Below are 18624 nucleotides of genomic sequence, written 5' to 3'. Positions count from 1 at the left end.
CAGGGGTCTCTCTAGACGGACTGTGGGTAGTTGAAACCGATCCACTAGATCTTGGTGGATAAAATTAGCAGCCGCTCCAGAGTCAAGATAGGCGGAGGAAGGATGTGAAGTCTGTCCGGTGACGATGGCCACAGGTATCGACAATTTGGAAGAGATTTTAACGTTTGGAGACGTTACACCTAGAGTTGCCTCTCCAACCAACCCTAGGTACTGGAGTTTCCCGGATTCTGTGGGCATTGGCGCACAAAATGACCCTTGAGGCCGCAATACATGCAAAGTCCAGAGGAGCGTCTGCGCTGCTTCTCCTGTTCAGATAACCGGACTCTGTCTACCTGCATGGGTTCCTCAGGTAGCGCACTAGGAGTGGACAATAGTGGTCTCTGGGCAGGGGGTGCTGGTCTGTGGGCCCGGCTCTCCTGACGAACCTCTTGAGAGCGCTCCCGGATTCTCATATCAACCCGGGTGGCTAACAGGATGAGGGCATCCAAGGTAGAAGGAAGGTCGCGGGCTGCCAGTTCGTCCTTGATGTGAGAGGACAGTCCCTGCCAGAAGGTCGCCACCAGTGCCTCATTGTTCCATGCCAGCTCGGCTGCTAGGGTACGGAAGGAGATCGCATACTCCCCTACTGTGGAGCCTTCTTGCTTGAGGATGTTCGACCTCGAACACGGCACGAAAGGACTGCAGGAACAAGGCTAGGTCCGAGGATACAGGTCCCTGTTGCTCCAAGATTTGGGTTCGCCCATGCGAGGGCCTTGCCAGCGAGGAGGGAGATAATGAACGCCACTTTAGCCTCCTCGGAGGGGAAGAGATGAGGCTGTAGCCTAAAATGCACCGTGCATTGATTAAGAAATCCTCTGCATGCTCTGGGGTCACCGTCGTAGCGAGGAGGAAGAGGCAGAGGAACTGAGGATCCGGAACAAACACGGGGAGCAATAGGCAGTGGCACGGCAACAGCCTCTGGAGGAAGAACCGGGGGTGGAACAGCGAGTAGATCCAGGCGGACCAGAATAGAATTCACCGCCTCAAGGAGTTGATCCTGACGAGTGCGTAGGTCATGCATCTCTGTCTGAATCTTCTGTATTGGGGTCTTGGGCTGGCCAGCGGGTTCCATGGCCTGAGCGTACTGTCATGAACACTGGGTTTGTGGACCCACTAGGCCGCTCCAGGGGAGGCAGCTGGGGAGGCAGCTGACCAGGTCACAGTCTATGTGAAAGTAAGATGGCAGACAGTAATGCTTAGGTACCTGAAATAGTCCAGGCGGTGGCTGTGGCTTCAGCACGGATGGAGGCAGGTGCGGAAAGTGGCGCCAGACGTGGCGGGCACTATCCGATGAGCAGATGGCACTTGACGTGGCAGAAGACACTTGACGTGGCAGATGGCACTTGATGTTGCAGATGGCACTTGATGTGGCAGATGACACTTGACGTGGCAGATGGCACTTGACGTGGCAGATGACGCTTGAACACGGGTAGGCACAGGAACAATGCGGAATACAGGAACGGTAACAGGGCACGGGTAACAGCTGGAACGGGAGACACTAAGGGACCATTTGCGAGACAGACTGGGAAAGACTAACGACGCTCAGGCAAGGATCAGAAGGGCTGGGGCATTCTTATAGAGCAGGAAATCATGTGGGTTAATGATCATTGTTTTCATGTGCGCGCGCTGGCCCTTTAAGAGCGGGCGCGAGCGTGCGCGCGCACCCTACGGGAGCCAGCCGGACGGAGCGGAAGTGAGCGCTGGCATCTTCTAGGAGGGAGACGGAGGCCAGCGCTCACAGATCGATGGCTGTGGGCGTCGGGAGGTGAGTGAACCCGACGGCCCGCGGCCATGGGCGCTACAATGTGTAACTTGGCCTGTTAAGTTTTTTTTTGATTGAAAGAGCTTTTGATTTCTGTAAATATGACCTCCTGATGCTGCAAATTCAACAAATTACCACTTTAGTTCTCTTTACAACCTTTAAAATGTTTTGATCTCTGTTGTGCATAATAATTTGAAACAGTGCATTTTGAGTTTTTTCCTTCTAAAAAAAAATCTGTTATTATTAGGAGATTTGTTCAATAAAATTCACATTATACTCCAACGGTTGATGGCTTGAAGATTATGCTGACTGTCATTTGCATCGACTATTGAGGAAAATCAGCAAAAAATAACATTTGCATAATAATTTGGAACGCGGTGTAGGTGCAGCAGAACAGGGCAGTAGCGGCCTTTGACATTTCGGTGTCAGTTGACAAGACCTTCTTTCCTGACGAATATCCAGAGTGCGCTCTTGGATCTGTAGTGTCTACGGCCTCGGACCGCCGTTCCTACTTACACCTCGGCGGCCGCGGCCATGGATCTGTGAGTCCTGGCTTTCATCTCCTTCCTAGGAGACGCCAGCACTCACTTCTGCTCCACTCGCCTGTGTCCCGTAGGGTGCGTGCGCTCGTGCCCGGCCTTAAAGGGTTTAGCGCGCGCACAAGAATTATGTCACAAATTAGCACTAATCACACTGGACTATAAAAGGGGCCCTGCCCTTTCATTCCCTGCCTGAGCGTTGCTCATATTCCTCTGTTAGTCTTGAAAATGTTCCCTTAGTGTTATCCTGTTCCCGTTGTTCTTGTGACCTGCTACCTGTATCTTGTATCCCAAATTGTAGTTGTTCCTGTGCCCGCTATAGTAGTTCTTAGGTTGAGTTCTTCCATCAGTCACGTCTGCTGTGTTACACCGCATCTGGTGTCATCTGTCTGCGTCTCCATCACCTGCCATCAAGATACCATCTGTGCCTGCCGTTGCTACTGTCTGGACTATCACAGGTACCCTTGTGCTTGGACTATATATATATTGACTTGGTACACTGTTGTTTGGCCAGCTGCAATCCCGCTACGGTGGTGCGGCCCAGCGGGTCCACACACTCAAAGATCGTGACAGTACTCTCAGACCATGGACCCCGCTGGTCAACCCAAGACCATGACTACATCACAAGTCATGCAGGCGGCGATCCTTGACCTCCGGTCATGACAGGACCAACTCCTCAAGGCGATGCACATTATTGTGCATTGGATGGATACGCAAGCTGCAACCTTCCCGGCACCTGCTCCTATTGCTCTTGCTGCTCCTCCTACTACACCACCTGTCAGTACAGATTTGCTATTCTGTCTGCCACTGCCTCCCCGTTACGATGGATACGGGAGGACCTGCAGGGGATTTCTGAAGCAGTGTCAGATCCACTTCAGCCTACATGCCAGTGCATTTCCTACTGATGGCGCAAGGATCGCATTCATAGTTCCTTTCCTTACTGACAAGGCCCTGGCATGGGCGAACCCCATCTGGGAACGTCAGGGACCGGAGACCCGTGACCTATGGTGTTTCCTATGGACTATCCACACTGTATTTGAGGAACCTGGGCGAGTCTCCTTAGCGGCTGCATCCCTGATGACCCTTCGCCAAAGATATACCTCCGTGGGCAAGTACGCCATTCAGTTCTGTACCCCGGTGGCAGAGCTGATCTGGAACAACGCAGCCTTCGTGGCTACATTCTGGCAAGTTCTTTCTTCGGTATCAAAGGCGAGCTTGCCGCTCGAGATCTACCCTCTACTCTAGATGACCTCATCCTTCTAGCCACCCGGATTGACATGAGGATCCAGGAACGGTCTCTAGAGATTCACTGGGTCAGGAGATTGCCCAGGCTGCCTCCTACATTCCAACAACCCTTGTTGCCCTTATTAGCTGTCCAATCAGAGGAGCCTATGCAAATAGACCATCTCAAGTTGTCTGTCCAGGAAAAAAAACGCAGACGCACTTCAGTACTCTGTCTGTATTGCGGCCCAGGAGGCCATTTTGTGCGTCCCCAAAAGCCTACAAAGCTCCAGAGCCTAGGATTGGTTGGAGAGACAAACCTAGAGGGAAAAAGTCTAAATAATAAACTCTCTCCCAAATTGTCCATTCCCGTGACCATAGTGTCCGGTGAAAAGACGCACCGGGTCTCTGCCTACCCTTACTCTGGGTCCGCGGCAAACTTCATCCAACAGGATGAGTGGATTAGTGGATCAACTCCAGTTGCCGACGGTTCGCTTGGAGACACCCCTGGCTGTTGCCTTGGTGAATGGACTTTCTAAGCCACTGAAACTCCAAGTGAGAGCGCTTCATACCGAGCAGATTACCTGTCTTGTTTTGCCAAAAGCCATCAATCCGGTGTTGCTGTGTCCGCCCTGGCTTCCGCTTCATGCTCCAGTCCTGGACTGGAATTCTGGAGAAGTTCTCCAATGGGGTTTCAAATGTCTCCACTGCTGCCTGCTACAGGTTCGTCCAGTTCTACCTCCTATGTCTCAGTCATTGTCAGGACTACCTACTCATTTTGCGCAGTTTGTAAGTGTCTTTGGCAAGAAGGAGGCTGAGATGCTTCCCCCACACCGGGCATACGACTGCCAGATTGAACTTGTTCCTGATGCCTCAACTCTCCGTGGTCGCGTATACCCCCTCTCCTTGCCAGAGACTCAGTCCATGTCAGCCTATCTCAAGGAGAATCTGGAGAGGGGTTTCATATGAAAATCCTCCTCCCCGGCTGGTGCCGGGTTCTTGTTTGTAAAGAAAAAAGACAGATCTCTTCGACCCTGCATTGATTACTGTGATCTCAACCAAATCACGGTCAAAAACAAATACTCTTTGTCACTGATCTCAGAACTATTTGATCACATACGAGGAGCCAAGATCTTCTCTAAACTAGATTTGGGTGGGGCAAACAACCTAATCCGAATCAGTCAAGGTGACGAGTAGAAGACGGCATTTAACACTCAAGATGGGCACTTTGAATACCTGGTGATGCCCTTCAGCCTGTTTAACGCTCCCGCTGTCTTACAAAAATTTGTCAATGATATCTTCTGAGACCTCCTCTATGTCTGCGTTGTAGTCTATCTTGATGACATTTTGATTTTCTCGGCAGAACCGACCACACATCGGAGACATGTCCGTCAAGTTCTGCTGCGATTAAGGGAGAATTGCCTATATGCCAAGTTGGAGAAATGTACTTTTCAAAAAATTCTCTGCCCTTCCTGGGCTACATCATATCAGATCAGGGTCTCAAGATGGATCCTGAGAAAGTAAGGTCCGTCCTGGAGTGGCCACGACCTCAGAGCCTGCAGGCCATACAGCGTTTTTTGGGATTCGCTAACTTATTCGCCAATTTTTTCAAAATTTCTCTTCACTGACAGCCCCCATCTCTACCCTTACTTAAAAAGGTATGAACGCCAAGGTGTGGACTCCAGAGGCAGAATTGTAATTTAATAGCCTCAAGAAAGCCTTTACTGCAGCCTCGATCCTACATCATCCTGACGGGTCTTGGCAGTTCTCATTGGAGGTGGACGCTTCTTCTGTTGGTGCAGGTGCACTTCTGTTCCAGAGGTGCAAAAAAGGAAAGGCAGTAGTATGTGGCTATTTCTCAAGACTTTTTCCCCCTGAAGAGCGCTACTGGCCATCAAGTTGGCTCTGGAGGAGTGGAGACAACTGCTAGAGGGCGCAGCTCACTCCATACTAATATACACCGACCACAAGAACCTCACCTATCTCCAGTTGGCTCAACGACTAAACTCTCGTCAAGCCAGGCGGTCGCTGTTTTTCACCCATCTCCAATTTGTGTTCCACTACCGTCCCGCTGACAAAAATTTGAGGGGGGCGATGCCCTGTCCAGGTCGTTTGAAACGGAGGACACGGTGGAGTCCCCTCAAAGTATCACAGATCCGTCTTGCATTGTCACTGCCAATCCTTTGCAAGTTAAAGACATCCCTCCAGGATTAACCAGATCATGGAGAATTATCTCTGCCAATTCATCTACATGCAGCATGATGACTCGGTACAGCTGCCTCCATGGGCGGAGTTCTTATACAAGAAACCCACACCAGTGAGTCCACCACTTCCACACCATTCTACATTGTGTATGGTCAACATCCTAGAATCCCTCTTCCTGTTTTGGTTACATCTCAGGTACCCGCCGCTGACTCTGCATTTGGGTACTTTCTGCAAATCTGGGAACAGACCGGTCCTCTATTCTGCTAGCAGTTGATCGCATGAAGCGAAAAGCGGGTATAAGAAGAAGAGAGCCGCCCCAGTATCTTCCAGGTACCAAAGTCTGGCTGTCCTCACGGAATATCCGTTTAAAGGTGCCTTCATACAAGTTTGCTCCCAGGTTCCTCGGACCCTTTGAGATACTACAACAGATAACAGGGTTCCTATAAGCTTCGGCTGCCTCCTACCCTCAGAATCGCCAACTCCTTTCATGAACTGCTACAGTAAGGCTCCTAGTCCTGCAGTTGCTCCCAGCGGTTCATCTGATGTGTTTGAGGTGAAGGGGATCCTGGACTGCAAGAAGGTCTGAGGAAGGACATTCTATTAGGTGGACGAGAGAGGGTTTGGTCCTGAGGAGAGGTCCTGGATGCCAGAAGAGAACCTTAATGCCCCTACCCTCATGAAGAAATTTCTGTCTCGCTCTGGTCCCAAGAAGAGGGGGGGATAGTGTAGCATCCACGGCCACGGACCACCATTCCTACTTACCCCTCGGAGGCTGCGGCCATAGATCTGTGAGTGCTGGCCATCATGTCCTTCCTAGGAGACGCCAGCACTCACTTCCGCTCGGCTCTGTCCCGTAGGGTGCGCGCGCACGCACACATGAATTATATCACAAATTAGCCCTAATCATTTGCCCTAATCACTCTGGACTATAAAAGGGTCTGTGCCCTTTCACTCCCTGCCTTAGCGTTGTTCGTATTCCTCAAATGGCCTCTTAGTGTTATCCTGTTCCCATTGTTCCCGTGCCCTGCTACCTGTATCCTGTATCCCATGTTGCAGTTGTTCCTGCACTCGCTATATTATTGGAGTCAAGTTGTGCCATCAGCCATGTCTGCTGTGTTACACCACGTCTGGTGTCATTTGTCTCGTCTGCATCATCTGCTGTCAAGATCCCATCTGTGCCTGCCGTTGTTACTGTCTGGACTATCACAGGTACCCTTGTGCTTGGACCATATGTATATATTGACTTTGTACACTGTAGTTTAGTCAGCTGCCATCTTGCTATGGCGTTGCGGCCCAGTGGGCCCACACACCCACAGATCATGACAGGATCCTTATATTGATCCGGGTTGCCAGAAGTATTAGGGCACCCAACGTAACAGGAAGCTCTCGAGCTGCCAGTTCATCCTTTATATGAGAGGCAAGGCCCTGCCAGAAAGTCGACACTAAGGTCTCTTTATTCCAAGCTAGCTCCGTGGCCAGTGTACGGAAGGAGATAGCATACTCCCCTACAGTTGACTGCCCTTAGTTGAGGGTCAGCAGTGAATCAGCTGCAGAAGATGTTCGACCCGGTTCCTCGAACACTGTACGAAATGTCTCAAGAAACAGTGGCAAATCAGAGAATTTTGGACCCTCTCGTTCCAAGATTGGGTTCACCCATGCCAGAGCTTTGCCAGCGAGGAGAGAAATAATTAAAGCAACCTTGGGGAAGAGATGGGCTTGTAACTTGAAGTGGATCATACACTGTTTAATGAAACCGCTACAGGCCTTAGAATCCCCAGGATAGCGAGGAGGCAGAGGCAACGAGGTTGCAAACCCAGGACAGGCAGGAGGTATAGCAGGTTGTGGATCAGCGGTAGCAGCCAGAGGAGGAAAAGAAGGATGATCCAAACAGTTAATGACGGAGTTCTCAGCCTGTAAGAGTTGATCCTGGCGTGCCTGGAGGTCATGCATGTTCACTTGCATCAGCTAGATCGTGGTTTTAGATTGACCAGTGGGATCCATGGCCTGAGCATACTATCATGGCTGTGGGGTATGTGGACCCACTAGGCCACTCTGCCGTAGCAGAGTAGCAGCTGGCCAAACTATAGTCAATGAAAGTCTTTACAACTAGAGTACCTGTATAAAAGTTCTGACAGACACGTGGCGTAGCAGACACCTTGGCACAGATTACACTTAGCTTGGCAGAGGGCACTTGGCGTGGCAGATGACACTAGGCACAGAGGATGAACTCAACTCCAACACTCGACTTCGCTCAGGGACAAACACAATTACTGGATATGGGAAGTGGAAACAGGATACGAGAACACTGGGAACAGGATACAACTAAGGGAGCATTTGCCAAGGCCACGTGGACCCCGGCCTTAAAGGGTCGGGGGCAAACGCGCGTGCACCCTAGAGGCAATAGCAGTACAGAGCAGCCTTGTGTGCTGGTGTCTCCTGGGGGGAGACGCCTGCAAGCTTTCAGTGTCCTGTGGTCGCGGTTGCCATTGGGTACAGTGTGCTGCCGGTCAGCAACCACGGGCACAACAAAAACCAACTTTACTCATGGCAAGAACACAGTTTTGCATCTACACAAATCACTAGTCAGACCACACATGGAACACCGAGTACAATTTGGGGCACCTGTTTATAAGAAGGACATGACTGAACTAGAATGGGTGCAAAGAAGGGTGACCAATATAATTAAGGGAATGGGTGGATTGCAGTACCAAGAAAGATTACCAAGCATTATCTTTACTGTGAGAGCGGTGAGACTATAGAATTCTCGGCCTCAGGATGTTGTGATGTTGATTCAATGAGAAAATTCAAGAAGGGCCTTGATGCCTTTCTTGAAAAATATAATATTACAACTTATGAGTACTAGATTCTTGAGATGGGATGTTGATCCAGGGATTTATTCTGATGTATTTTGCCTTCCTCTGGATCAACACTGTAGGGAAATAGGTCTGACTTGATGGACATGTGTCTTTTTTCATCCTTATCAATATGTAACTATGTAAAAGAGTAAAAATTAAAAAGACTTACATTTAGTTAGTCTTCAAAATAGACCACTAAGAGGGGGGGACACATGATTAACTTGCTGATCCATGTAAAATCCTCTCAAAGACAAGGGAGCACTCCCTACGTCTGGAGAAAAAAAGGTTTAATCTCCAGAGAAGACAAGCCTTCTTTATCTTAACTGTGAATCTGTGTAATAGCCTACCTCAGGAGCTGATCACAGCAGGAACAGTAAAGGATTAGATAGTTTTGAAGAACTAAAATATTTCAATGCCTATGTTAATGTATTGAATTCTTCTTTGAATGCTGATCCAGTCTGAACACCATTTGGGATCAGGAGGGCCATTTTTTATAATTTTAGGGCAGATTGGTTTATGCCTTATGGGTATTTTTTTAACCTTCCTCTGAATCAATAGGAGTAAAACACAGTTCTATAATTTACCCATATCCATTTCTCCCATCTCCTGGTTGAACTTGATGGACATATGCCTTTTTTCAACTATACTATGTAACTAGATATGCCAAGTTGAGTAATAAAATATACGAATGTGCGAAATCCAAAATGACCCCAAATACACCACCACAATTTGCTTACCAAGTGCATTGAAGAAAGCAAACTACTCTAACAAAGCTCAAACAAGAAGGGGCTAAAAGAATTCAGCAATGCAGGGGTGGGCGGAGCTTAGCTTCCGAGGAGAATGGCTGCCTGAGAAGATCGCTCCTGCTGTTATACCAGCTCACAGCGCCTATAAGCTAAGCTAACCAGACGTTTTTGGCCATCTACCACTCATTTCACCTTGGGTACCTTGACAGGTACCGCTGCAAAGTAAGTGACCGCTACCTCTGGAGTGGAGAATAGCCGAGTCTGGGGACGGAAGGGCCACTTGTCATCTAAGCTGTAGAGTGGAGGTAATCCATAGTCATCTGTCTGTTCAACCCTCCCCTAACTTTTTACACATCAGGCATACTACTGTCCCTCTGTGGGGTCGCCTAAAAATCCATTTGCGGCCCCGCTACATCTCCTCCATTGCGGCCGATCACAGCCCAGTTTTGGCCTAAATTTTCATACTGAGGCCGAACGTGCTCCTTGCAATCTGGGCAGAGCTCTGCTGCCTCACTGACTGAAGCACCACTGTAGGAGGCATCAGCCACTGTTGGTTGGAGGAGACCACAGGTGGGATATAAACCTCATATTAAACCTTTAGCCTCATGCCTGACATTCCTGGCATTAAGCCAGAGGCCTTTATACTTTTTTCTGACCATATTTTGGATTTTGTACTTTGCATTTTATATTTATTTGGACCATATACATCACGAATAGAGATACAATTACACCTACTGGGACTTATATATAATTATTTAACTTTCGGAACTCACTTTTCAACAAAACTTGTTTCTGGGATACTTGTTCTAATATTGTATTCCTTAAAGGGCCAGGCACTATCACTAAACACAGAGGCAAAGCTGCTCCTAGAAAGCTTACAGAATATTTTGGTAACTCTATCCATCTACAAGATGATAACTTTATACAAGCTGTTTCTCCCACCCAGCTACCTGGGTGTGTTCCGTCCTCTAACGGTTTCCCACAGAAAATAAAAGGGATGCTATTGGATAATAAGTAGTCCCTTATAGACTCTGAAGATAGTAGAGGTGGAAATAAAAGGAGGCCTGAATTCTCTTCTACAGCCTCACTGGCGAGAAAAAGCTTGCATACTGACAACATTGCTTTATCTCAAGCCTTGGTAGGCGCTCCTTGTGACCTCACCAAGTTTCCTTACTCTAATGCTTCTATCACAGTGACTACCCTGAAGGATATGTTGGTCCTACTTCAGAATGGCATAAACAACAATGTATCATCCCTGGTTCGCAAACTGCAATCCAATGTCAAAACCTTGGGAGATCTTACTGACCACCGAGGGAGAAAAATTGATGAACTCTCAGTAGCTCATAACGATCTTGTGGACGCATACAATATCTTAGAAGAGGATGTTAAATGGTTTAAGAGTAAAGCTACGGATGCAGAGGATCGTTCCAGATGAAACTACATTAAAACCAGGGGTATTGCAGAAGAGGTGTCATCCTCTGAGCTCTTGCCCTACCTAAAGCGCTTATCTATTACCATCGTACCAACTCTCTCCGACCTAGATTTGACAATAGACCGGGCTCATAGGGTACCCAAATCCAAAGCTGCTCCTGAAAAAGTGCCCATAAATACTCTGTCTAGAGTTCACTTCTACCATAGAAAAGAACTATTAATGTTTAAAGCCAGGAAGATTGGAACTCTGCCATCACCCTACTCCTCCATTTCTCTCTTTCTGGATCTTCAAGCTCTCAGAGACTTCCTTCCAGTTAGAAAACCACTGAGGAACACAATATCAAATACAGATAAAGAATCCTTACAAAACTCCTGACATCCCGTAATGGTGCCACCATTACTGCTTCCTCTGTTGAAGAAGGCTTGTTGTTGTTACGCAAATAGAACATTTACGCTCCTGGTCTCTCCCCCAAGCATGGAAAATGCCAGTCTCCTTCACCCACAGCTGCTGAATGGAAGACTATGGGCTCCTGCAACAATACTACTTGACTGTTTCCAGCGCCTGTTATCTCCTATCTTGGTTACCAGAGGTTCAGCTATTCTTCGCTGTGTTAGCTCTATATATATATATATATATATATATATATATATACATACATATACAGTGGATATAAAATGTCTACACACCCCTGTTAAAATGCCAGGCTTATCTCATGTTACAAAATCAGTCCATGAATCATTTCAGAACTTTTTCCAGCTTTAATGTCACCTGTAATCTGTACAATTGTATCGAGAAACAAACTGAAATATTTTAGGGTGGTAAAATAAAAATAAAGAGCAAAAATAATGTGGTTGCATAAATATGCACACCCTTAAACTAATACTTTGTTGAATTACCCTTTGACTTTATGACAGCATTCAGTCTTTTGGGGTAGAAGTCTATCAGCATAGCACATCTTGACTTGCAATTGTTGCCCACTCTTCCTGCAAAAGCGCTCCAAATCTGTCAGATTGTGATGGCACCTCATGTGTACAGCCCTCTTCAGGTCACCCCACAGATTTTCAATGTGATTCAGGTCTGGGCTCTGGCTGGGCAATTCCAAAACTTTGATCTTCTTCCGGTGAAGCCATTCTTTGGTTGATTTGGAGGTATGCTCTGAGTCGTTGTCATGCTGAAAGGTGACATTCCTCTTCATCTTCAGCTTTTTAGCAGAGTTTGTGCAAATATTGCCTGATATTTGGAACTATTCATAATTCCCTTCACCTTGACTAAAGCCCCAGTTCCAGCTGCAGAAAAACAGTCCCAAATCATAATGCTGCCTCCAGCATGCTTCACTGTGGGTATGGTGTTCTTTTGGTGATGTGCAGTGTTGACTTTGCGACAAACATACCTTTTAGATTTATGGCCAAAAAGTTCAACCTTGGTCTCATCAGATCATAACACGTTCTCCCACATGCTTTTGGAGGACTTGATGTAGGTCTTTGCAAAACATAGCAGGGCTTGGATGTTTTTCTTTGTTAGAAAAGGCTTCCGTCTTGCCACTGAAACCCACAGCCCAAACATATGAAGAATACAGGAGATTGTTGTCAAATGCACTACACAACCAGTACCTTCCAGAAAGTACTGCAGCTCCTTTAATGTTGCTGTTGGCCTCTTGGTAGCCTCCCGCGACCAATATTAATCTTGTCTTTTCATCAAGATTTGAGGGACGTCCAGTTCTTGGTAATGTCACTGTTGTGCCAAAAGTATTCCACTTCTTGATGACCGTCTTCACTGTGTTCCATGGTATATCTAATGCCTTGGAAATTCTTTAGTACCCTTCTCTCGACTGATGCCTTTCAACAATCAGATCGCTTTGATGTGTTGTAAGCTCTTTACGGACCATGGCTTTTGCTGTCACATGCAACAAAGAAAATATCAGGAAAATCCTAATAGAACTGCTGAACTTTATATGGGTTTACTCAGAATCACTTTAACTAATGGCTGCTGTGTACTGACTACTATTTAACATGAGTTTAAATGTGATTGGCTTATTATGAAAACAACCACATCCCCAATTATAAGAGTTTGTTCACATTTATGCAACCACATTATTATCTTCTCAGAATGTAAAATTGCTACCGCTTCACTACATCTCCACTATTTTACCATAAATTAATATATGTAACTCGGAATCAGCTGGGATACCAAAAAAATTAGTTCCCTTTATGATTCCAATATATTACTACTATCTTTCCAATATCTGGTCGAAAAGTACAATATTCCCAAGCATGATATATATAAATATTTGCAGGTCCGCCATATTCTCCATTCTAAGTCTACAGACACACCAGTTTTCCCTTATAACGTATATTTGTTGTTTTTTTTTATCCAAAGCACCTTAAAGAGGCTCTGTCACCAGATTTTTCAACCCCTATCTGCTATTGCAGCAGATAGGCGCTGCAATGTAGATTACAGTAACGTTTTTATTTTTAAAAAACGAGCATTTTTGGCCAAGTTATGACCATTTTTGTAGTTATGCAAATGAGGCTTGCAAAAGTCCAAGTGGGTGTGTTTAAAAGTAAAAGTCCAAGTGGGTGTGTATTATGTGTGTACATCGGGGCGTTTTTAATACTTTCACTAGCTGGGCGCTCTGAAGAGAAGTAACATCCTCTTCTCTTCAGAACGCCCAGCTTCTGACAGTGCAGATCTGTGACGTCACTCACAGGTCCTGCATCGTGACGGCCACATCGGCACCAGAGGCTACAGTTGATTCTGCAGCAGCATCAGCGTTTGCAGGTAAGATCGACTTACCTGCAAACGCTGATGCTGCTGCAGAATCAACTGTAGCCTCTGGTGCCGATGTGGCCGTCACAATGCAGGACCTGTGAGTGACGTCACAGATCTGCACTGTCAGAAGCTGGGTGTTCTGAAGAGAAGAGGATGTTACTTCTCTTCAGAGCGCCCAGCTAGTAAAAGTATTAAAAACGCCCCGATGTACGCACATAATACACGCCCACTTGGACTTTTACTTTTAAACACACCCACTTGGACTTTTGCAAGCCTCATTTGCATAACTACAAAAATGGTCATAACTTGGCCAAAAATGCTCGTTTTTTAAAAATAAAAACGTTACTGTAATCTACATTGCAGCGCCTATCTGCTGCAATAGCAGATAGGGGTTGCAAAATCTGGTGACAGAGCCTCTTTAACATACAGGTATCTCCACATTCTACTCCAGTGTTATTCGCTCACATTCCTTAATCAAACCAGGTTATTGGCTAAAATGGGATGCAGATCTAGGCTTATATATTTTACTACAGGACTGGTATTCAGCCATCCACTGGATTAAAAAAAATCTTCAAGGGTGCTAGCCGCTGGGAAACAGTGCAAATAATTCCACTTAGGAGTTACAGAAGCCCTCACAAATCGCTAAAATCAATCCATCATATTTTCCTTTATGTTGGAGAGGTTGTGGTCTACCAGGTAATTACATACACGTCTGGTTACATTGTTCATTGATATTTAACTTCTGGAAAGCCACATTCACTTGTATTTCCTCTATCTCACAGTTTATGATTTCCCCATCCCCTGCACTAGTACTGTGTTTTATTGGTCTGTCTCATGTCCCGGCAGAATTTCGATGTGTCATAGGTCACATAATTCTGACTGCTAATTGCTGTTGGTTAGGTCGTTGAAGTCCTCAGATCCCCTCACTATAGTGGAACTGATTAATTGGGTTAAATTTGACTACATTATGGAGAAAATGGTAGCAGTCTGCTCCAATTCCATTGATACATTTCTGGTCAAATGGTCTCTGTGGTCCACCTTCATGACATCTGGAGCTTCCTCCCCTGCACACGGTACACCTTAATTTACATTCATTACTATCACATTAGATTCATGTCTCTTATCTATTTCGTGGTGAGCTGTTTCCGCCTCCTTGACTGGTTTCTCTACGAATGATCGGGAATGTACTGGGATTAAATTATACACTCTTTTTTCCCACTAAATATTGTACCTATTAATACCCATTCTGGATTAATGTATGTTAGGTTATTCATACTATATTTGACTATTTATAATTACTCACAGCCATAGATTCTTGTTCTGTTGAGGTTCTTTATACAAAATTTTTGTGACTGTGTAGTCAGTCTTTGGTAGCCCAATCAGATATACTGTATTCATGTATAATTTCTCCCTTACTACTATGTAATTTTTATTGAAGTTTCAAAAACAAAATAAATATAAAATTTAAAAAAAATTAAATTCAGCAATGCACAGTATCCATTACATGCATAAATATGTTCTGGCATTACCTTTCCAGAGACAACTTTCGAAAAATTGAATTAACTTGTTCAAGGTCATAGGCGTCCAGACTTTCTGACTGGTGTGAAGAAGATGATGAGTGAATAGATGCAGGTCCCCTGATGATTTGATCATGAAATTCATCTGCACGTGTACACAAATGCACAATGGTTAATCTCCAGAAACTGAAAAATAATAAAATAATAAAACATTGATAAACAAAGTTATATACTAGCCCTTCTCAATGAATTTAGAATATCATCAAAAAGTCAATTTATTTCAGTAATTCAAAATATAAAACTCATATATTCTATAGATTCATTACACACAGAGTGATCTATTTCCAGCATTTCTTTCTTTTAATCTTGGTGAATATGGCCAACGGTTAATCAAAACCCAAAATGTAGTGTCTCAAAAAATATCAAGTCCAGAGTCAACGAAGCCATCTACCAGGAAATTTTGGAGCACTTCATGATTCCCTCTGCTGACAAGCTTTATGGAGATGTTGATTTCATTTCCCAGCAGGACTTGGCACCTGCCCAAACTGCCAAAAGTACCAATACCTGGTTTAATAACCACAGTATCATTGTGCTTGATTGCCCAGCAAAATCGCCTGACCAATGCCCCATAGGGAATCTATGGGGCATTGTCAATAGGAAGATGAGAGACACCAGACCCAACAATGCAGACAAGCTGAAGGCCGCTTTCAAGGCAACCTGGGCTTCCATAACACCTCAGCAGTGCCACAGGCTGATCGCCTCCATGCCACGCCGCATTGACGCAGTAATTCATGAAAAAGGATCGCCGACCATGTATTGAGTGCGTATACTGAACATACTTTTCAGTAGGCCAACATTTTGGTATTATAAATCATTTTTTAAATTGGGCTTATATAATATTCTAATTTTCTGAGACACTAAATTTGGGGTTTTCATTAATTGTTAGCCATAATCATCTACATTAAAAGAAAAAAATGCTGGAAAAAGATCACTCTGTGTGTAATGAATCTATATTATATATTAGTTTAACTTATTGAATTGAATTACTGAAATAAATTAACTTTTTGATGATTGTAATTCATTGAGAAGGACTAGTATGTACACACATACATTCATACATACATACATACATACATACATAAATATAAGAAATATATTTAAATTATTAAGTGACCTATTTATGGTATTATTTTTACCCACATTCTCATTATAAAGGTACACTTATTTAGATTTAAAGCATTTAACAGTTCACACAGGTATATGGCCAAAAGTATTTGAATACCTGACCTTAACACCTATAAGAGCTTGTTGGAAATCCCATTCCGGAACCACAAGCGTTAAAATGGAGTTGGGCCTACTTTTGCGGCTATAGCTGCCTCTACTTTTCTGGTAAGACTTTCTACAAGATTTTGAAGTGTATCTATTGGAATATGTGCCCATTCAGCCATAGAGCATTTGTGACGTCAGGCACTGTTGCTGGACTGTTGGACGAGAAGATCTGGCTCGCAATCTGCATTTCAATTCATCCCAAAGGTTTTAATGGGGTTAAAGTCAGGGCTGTGTGCAGGCCACTAGAATTTCTCCACACCAAACCACGTCTTTATGGACCTCGCTTTGTAGACAGGGGCACAGTAGATGCTGGAACAGGAAATGGTTTTCCCCAAACTGTTGCCACAAAGTTGGAAGCATACAATTATCAAAAATGTCTTTGTATGATATAGCATTAACATTACTTTTTACTTTAAATAAGGGACCTATTCCAAACCCTCAAGAACAACCCCAGACCATTATTCAATACATTTTATAGTAGGTACTATGCATTCTGGTAGGTTGTGTTCTCCAAGTATCCACCAATACTAGATTTGTCCATCAGACTGTTAGATAGTGAAACGTGGTTTAGCAATACAGGCAACATATTTTTATTGCTCTAGAGTCCAGTGGTTCTGTACTATACACCATTCCAGCTGATGCTTGGCATTGCGCATGGTGATCTTAGGCCTGTCTGCAGCTGCTCTACCATAGAAACCCAATTTATGAAGCTCCTGACACACAGTTCATGTTCTGATGTCACTTTCAGAAGCAGTTTGGAACTCTGCGGTGAGTGATACAACAGGGGATAGCTGATTTATTTGAGCTATGTGCTGTAGTACTCGGCTGCCCCAGTCTGAGTTTTTGTGGTCTGCTGATTCATGACTGAGCTGTTGTTACTCCTAGACGCTTCCAATTCACAACAATAGCACTGCTTTCACTGCTCAAATCTAGCAATTCAGAAATTTTATAAACTGACTCGTAGCAAAGGTGTGATCCTATAACCATGACACGTTTAAAGTCAGAGATCTTCAGTACGACCCATACTATTAGAAAAAAGGAAGGGAGACCCTCCTATTGTTATCTTTAAAATATCAGTTCTTGCCCAGGTGTACACCACCAATGTGAATCACAAAATCTTGGGTAGGGGAAAAGTAGGGAAGGGGGCAAGACTGTTATTGTGTTTGTATTGAGGTCGCCTTCAATTATTAATATTGATACCGACAATTTGATAGGGAAAGGAATTCAAAAGCATTGTCCCCTTTAAATTGCTCTGGAAATTACCATGAATACCATTTATTTCCTTTATATTCACAATTTATTATTTTATAATTTGTATTTCTTTTTCTTTACCTCATGGTGTTTCTACATGAGAATTTCTTTTGTATTGTGTATTATCAATTCCCAGTGACACTAGACACCCTTCTGTTTGTCAGGTTGTGTCTGTATCACCAGGACTAAAGAGGGAGTGCTCAATGGGGTATGAATCGTGTGTTGTCTCTGGGGGTATGATAATACACAATACAAAAAATTACTCCTGTAGAAACACCATGAGGTAAAGAAAAATAAAGAAAAATTATAAAATAATAAATTGTGAATATAAAGGAAATAAATGGCATTCATGGTAATTTCCAGAGCAATTTAAAGGGGACATTGCTTTTGAATTCCTTTCCCTATCAAATTGTCGGTATCAATATTAATAATTGAAGGCGACCTCAATACAAACACAATAACAGTCTTGCCCCCTTCCCTACTTTTCCCCTACCCAAGATTTTGTGATTCACACTGGTGGTGTACACCTGGGCAAGAACTGATATTTTAAAGATAACAATAGGAGGGTCTCCCTTCCTTTTTTCTCAGCTTACCTGTGTCCTGCTTGGACACTTTTTCTGATCCTCTCTATTTGGTAATCGTTGTGAACACTCATGGCTACTTATAATATAGTGGATAAAATTAAAGAACGAAAAAATAGACAAGTATCGTCGGCGCAAAGTTTATTTTCAGTAGAGGAATTTTCATCAGGGGGGTGGGAGACTCCTCTGCAGATGTTACAACACTGCTCAAACAATTTAAAGATTTGACACTCAAACAGACACAAGCTAGGTGGACCAAGTCGACCCTAGAACAGTACCAATCCCTTAATCTGATTACGAGAGGACTCAGAGTTCCCCTGTTCCCAAGCTATGAGCTCAGTAAACCAGAATTGAAACTGAGATGGGAACAAGCATTGA

General features: G+C 44.6%; 1 protein-coding gene across 1 annotated transcript in view; it reads right to left on the bottom strand.

Annotated features, from left to right (window-relative positions):
• The window catches only part of CARD11 (caspase recruitment domain family member 11), a 687245-nt gene that overhangs the window by 255506 nt on the left and 413115 nt on the right, over window positions 1-18624 (bottom strand). Inside the window, exon 14 of the mRNA XM_075830023.1 lies at window positions 15098-15230. Coding sequence (XP_075686138.1) covers window positions 15098-15230 — 133 coding nt within the window. The remainder of the gene's footprint in view (window positions 1-15097; window positions 15231-18624) is intronic.

The sequence above is a fragment of the Rhinoderma darwinii genome, chromosome 6 (genome assembly GCF_050947455.1).
Source record: "Rhinoderma darwinii isolate aRhiDar2 chromosome 6, aRhiDar2.hap1, whole genome shotgun sequence".
NCBI lineage: Eukaryota > Metazoa > Chordata > Amphibia > Anura > Rhinodermatidae > Rhinoderma > Rhinoderma darwinii.
Note: the sequence above shows the minus strand (reverse complement) of the source record. Positions and strands in the feature narration are given on the sequence as shown.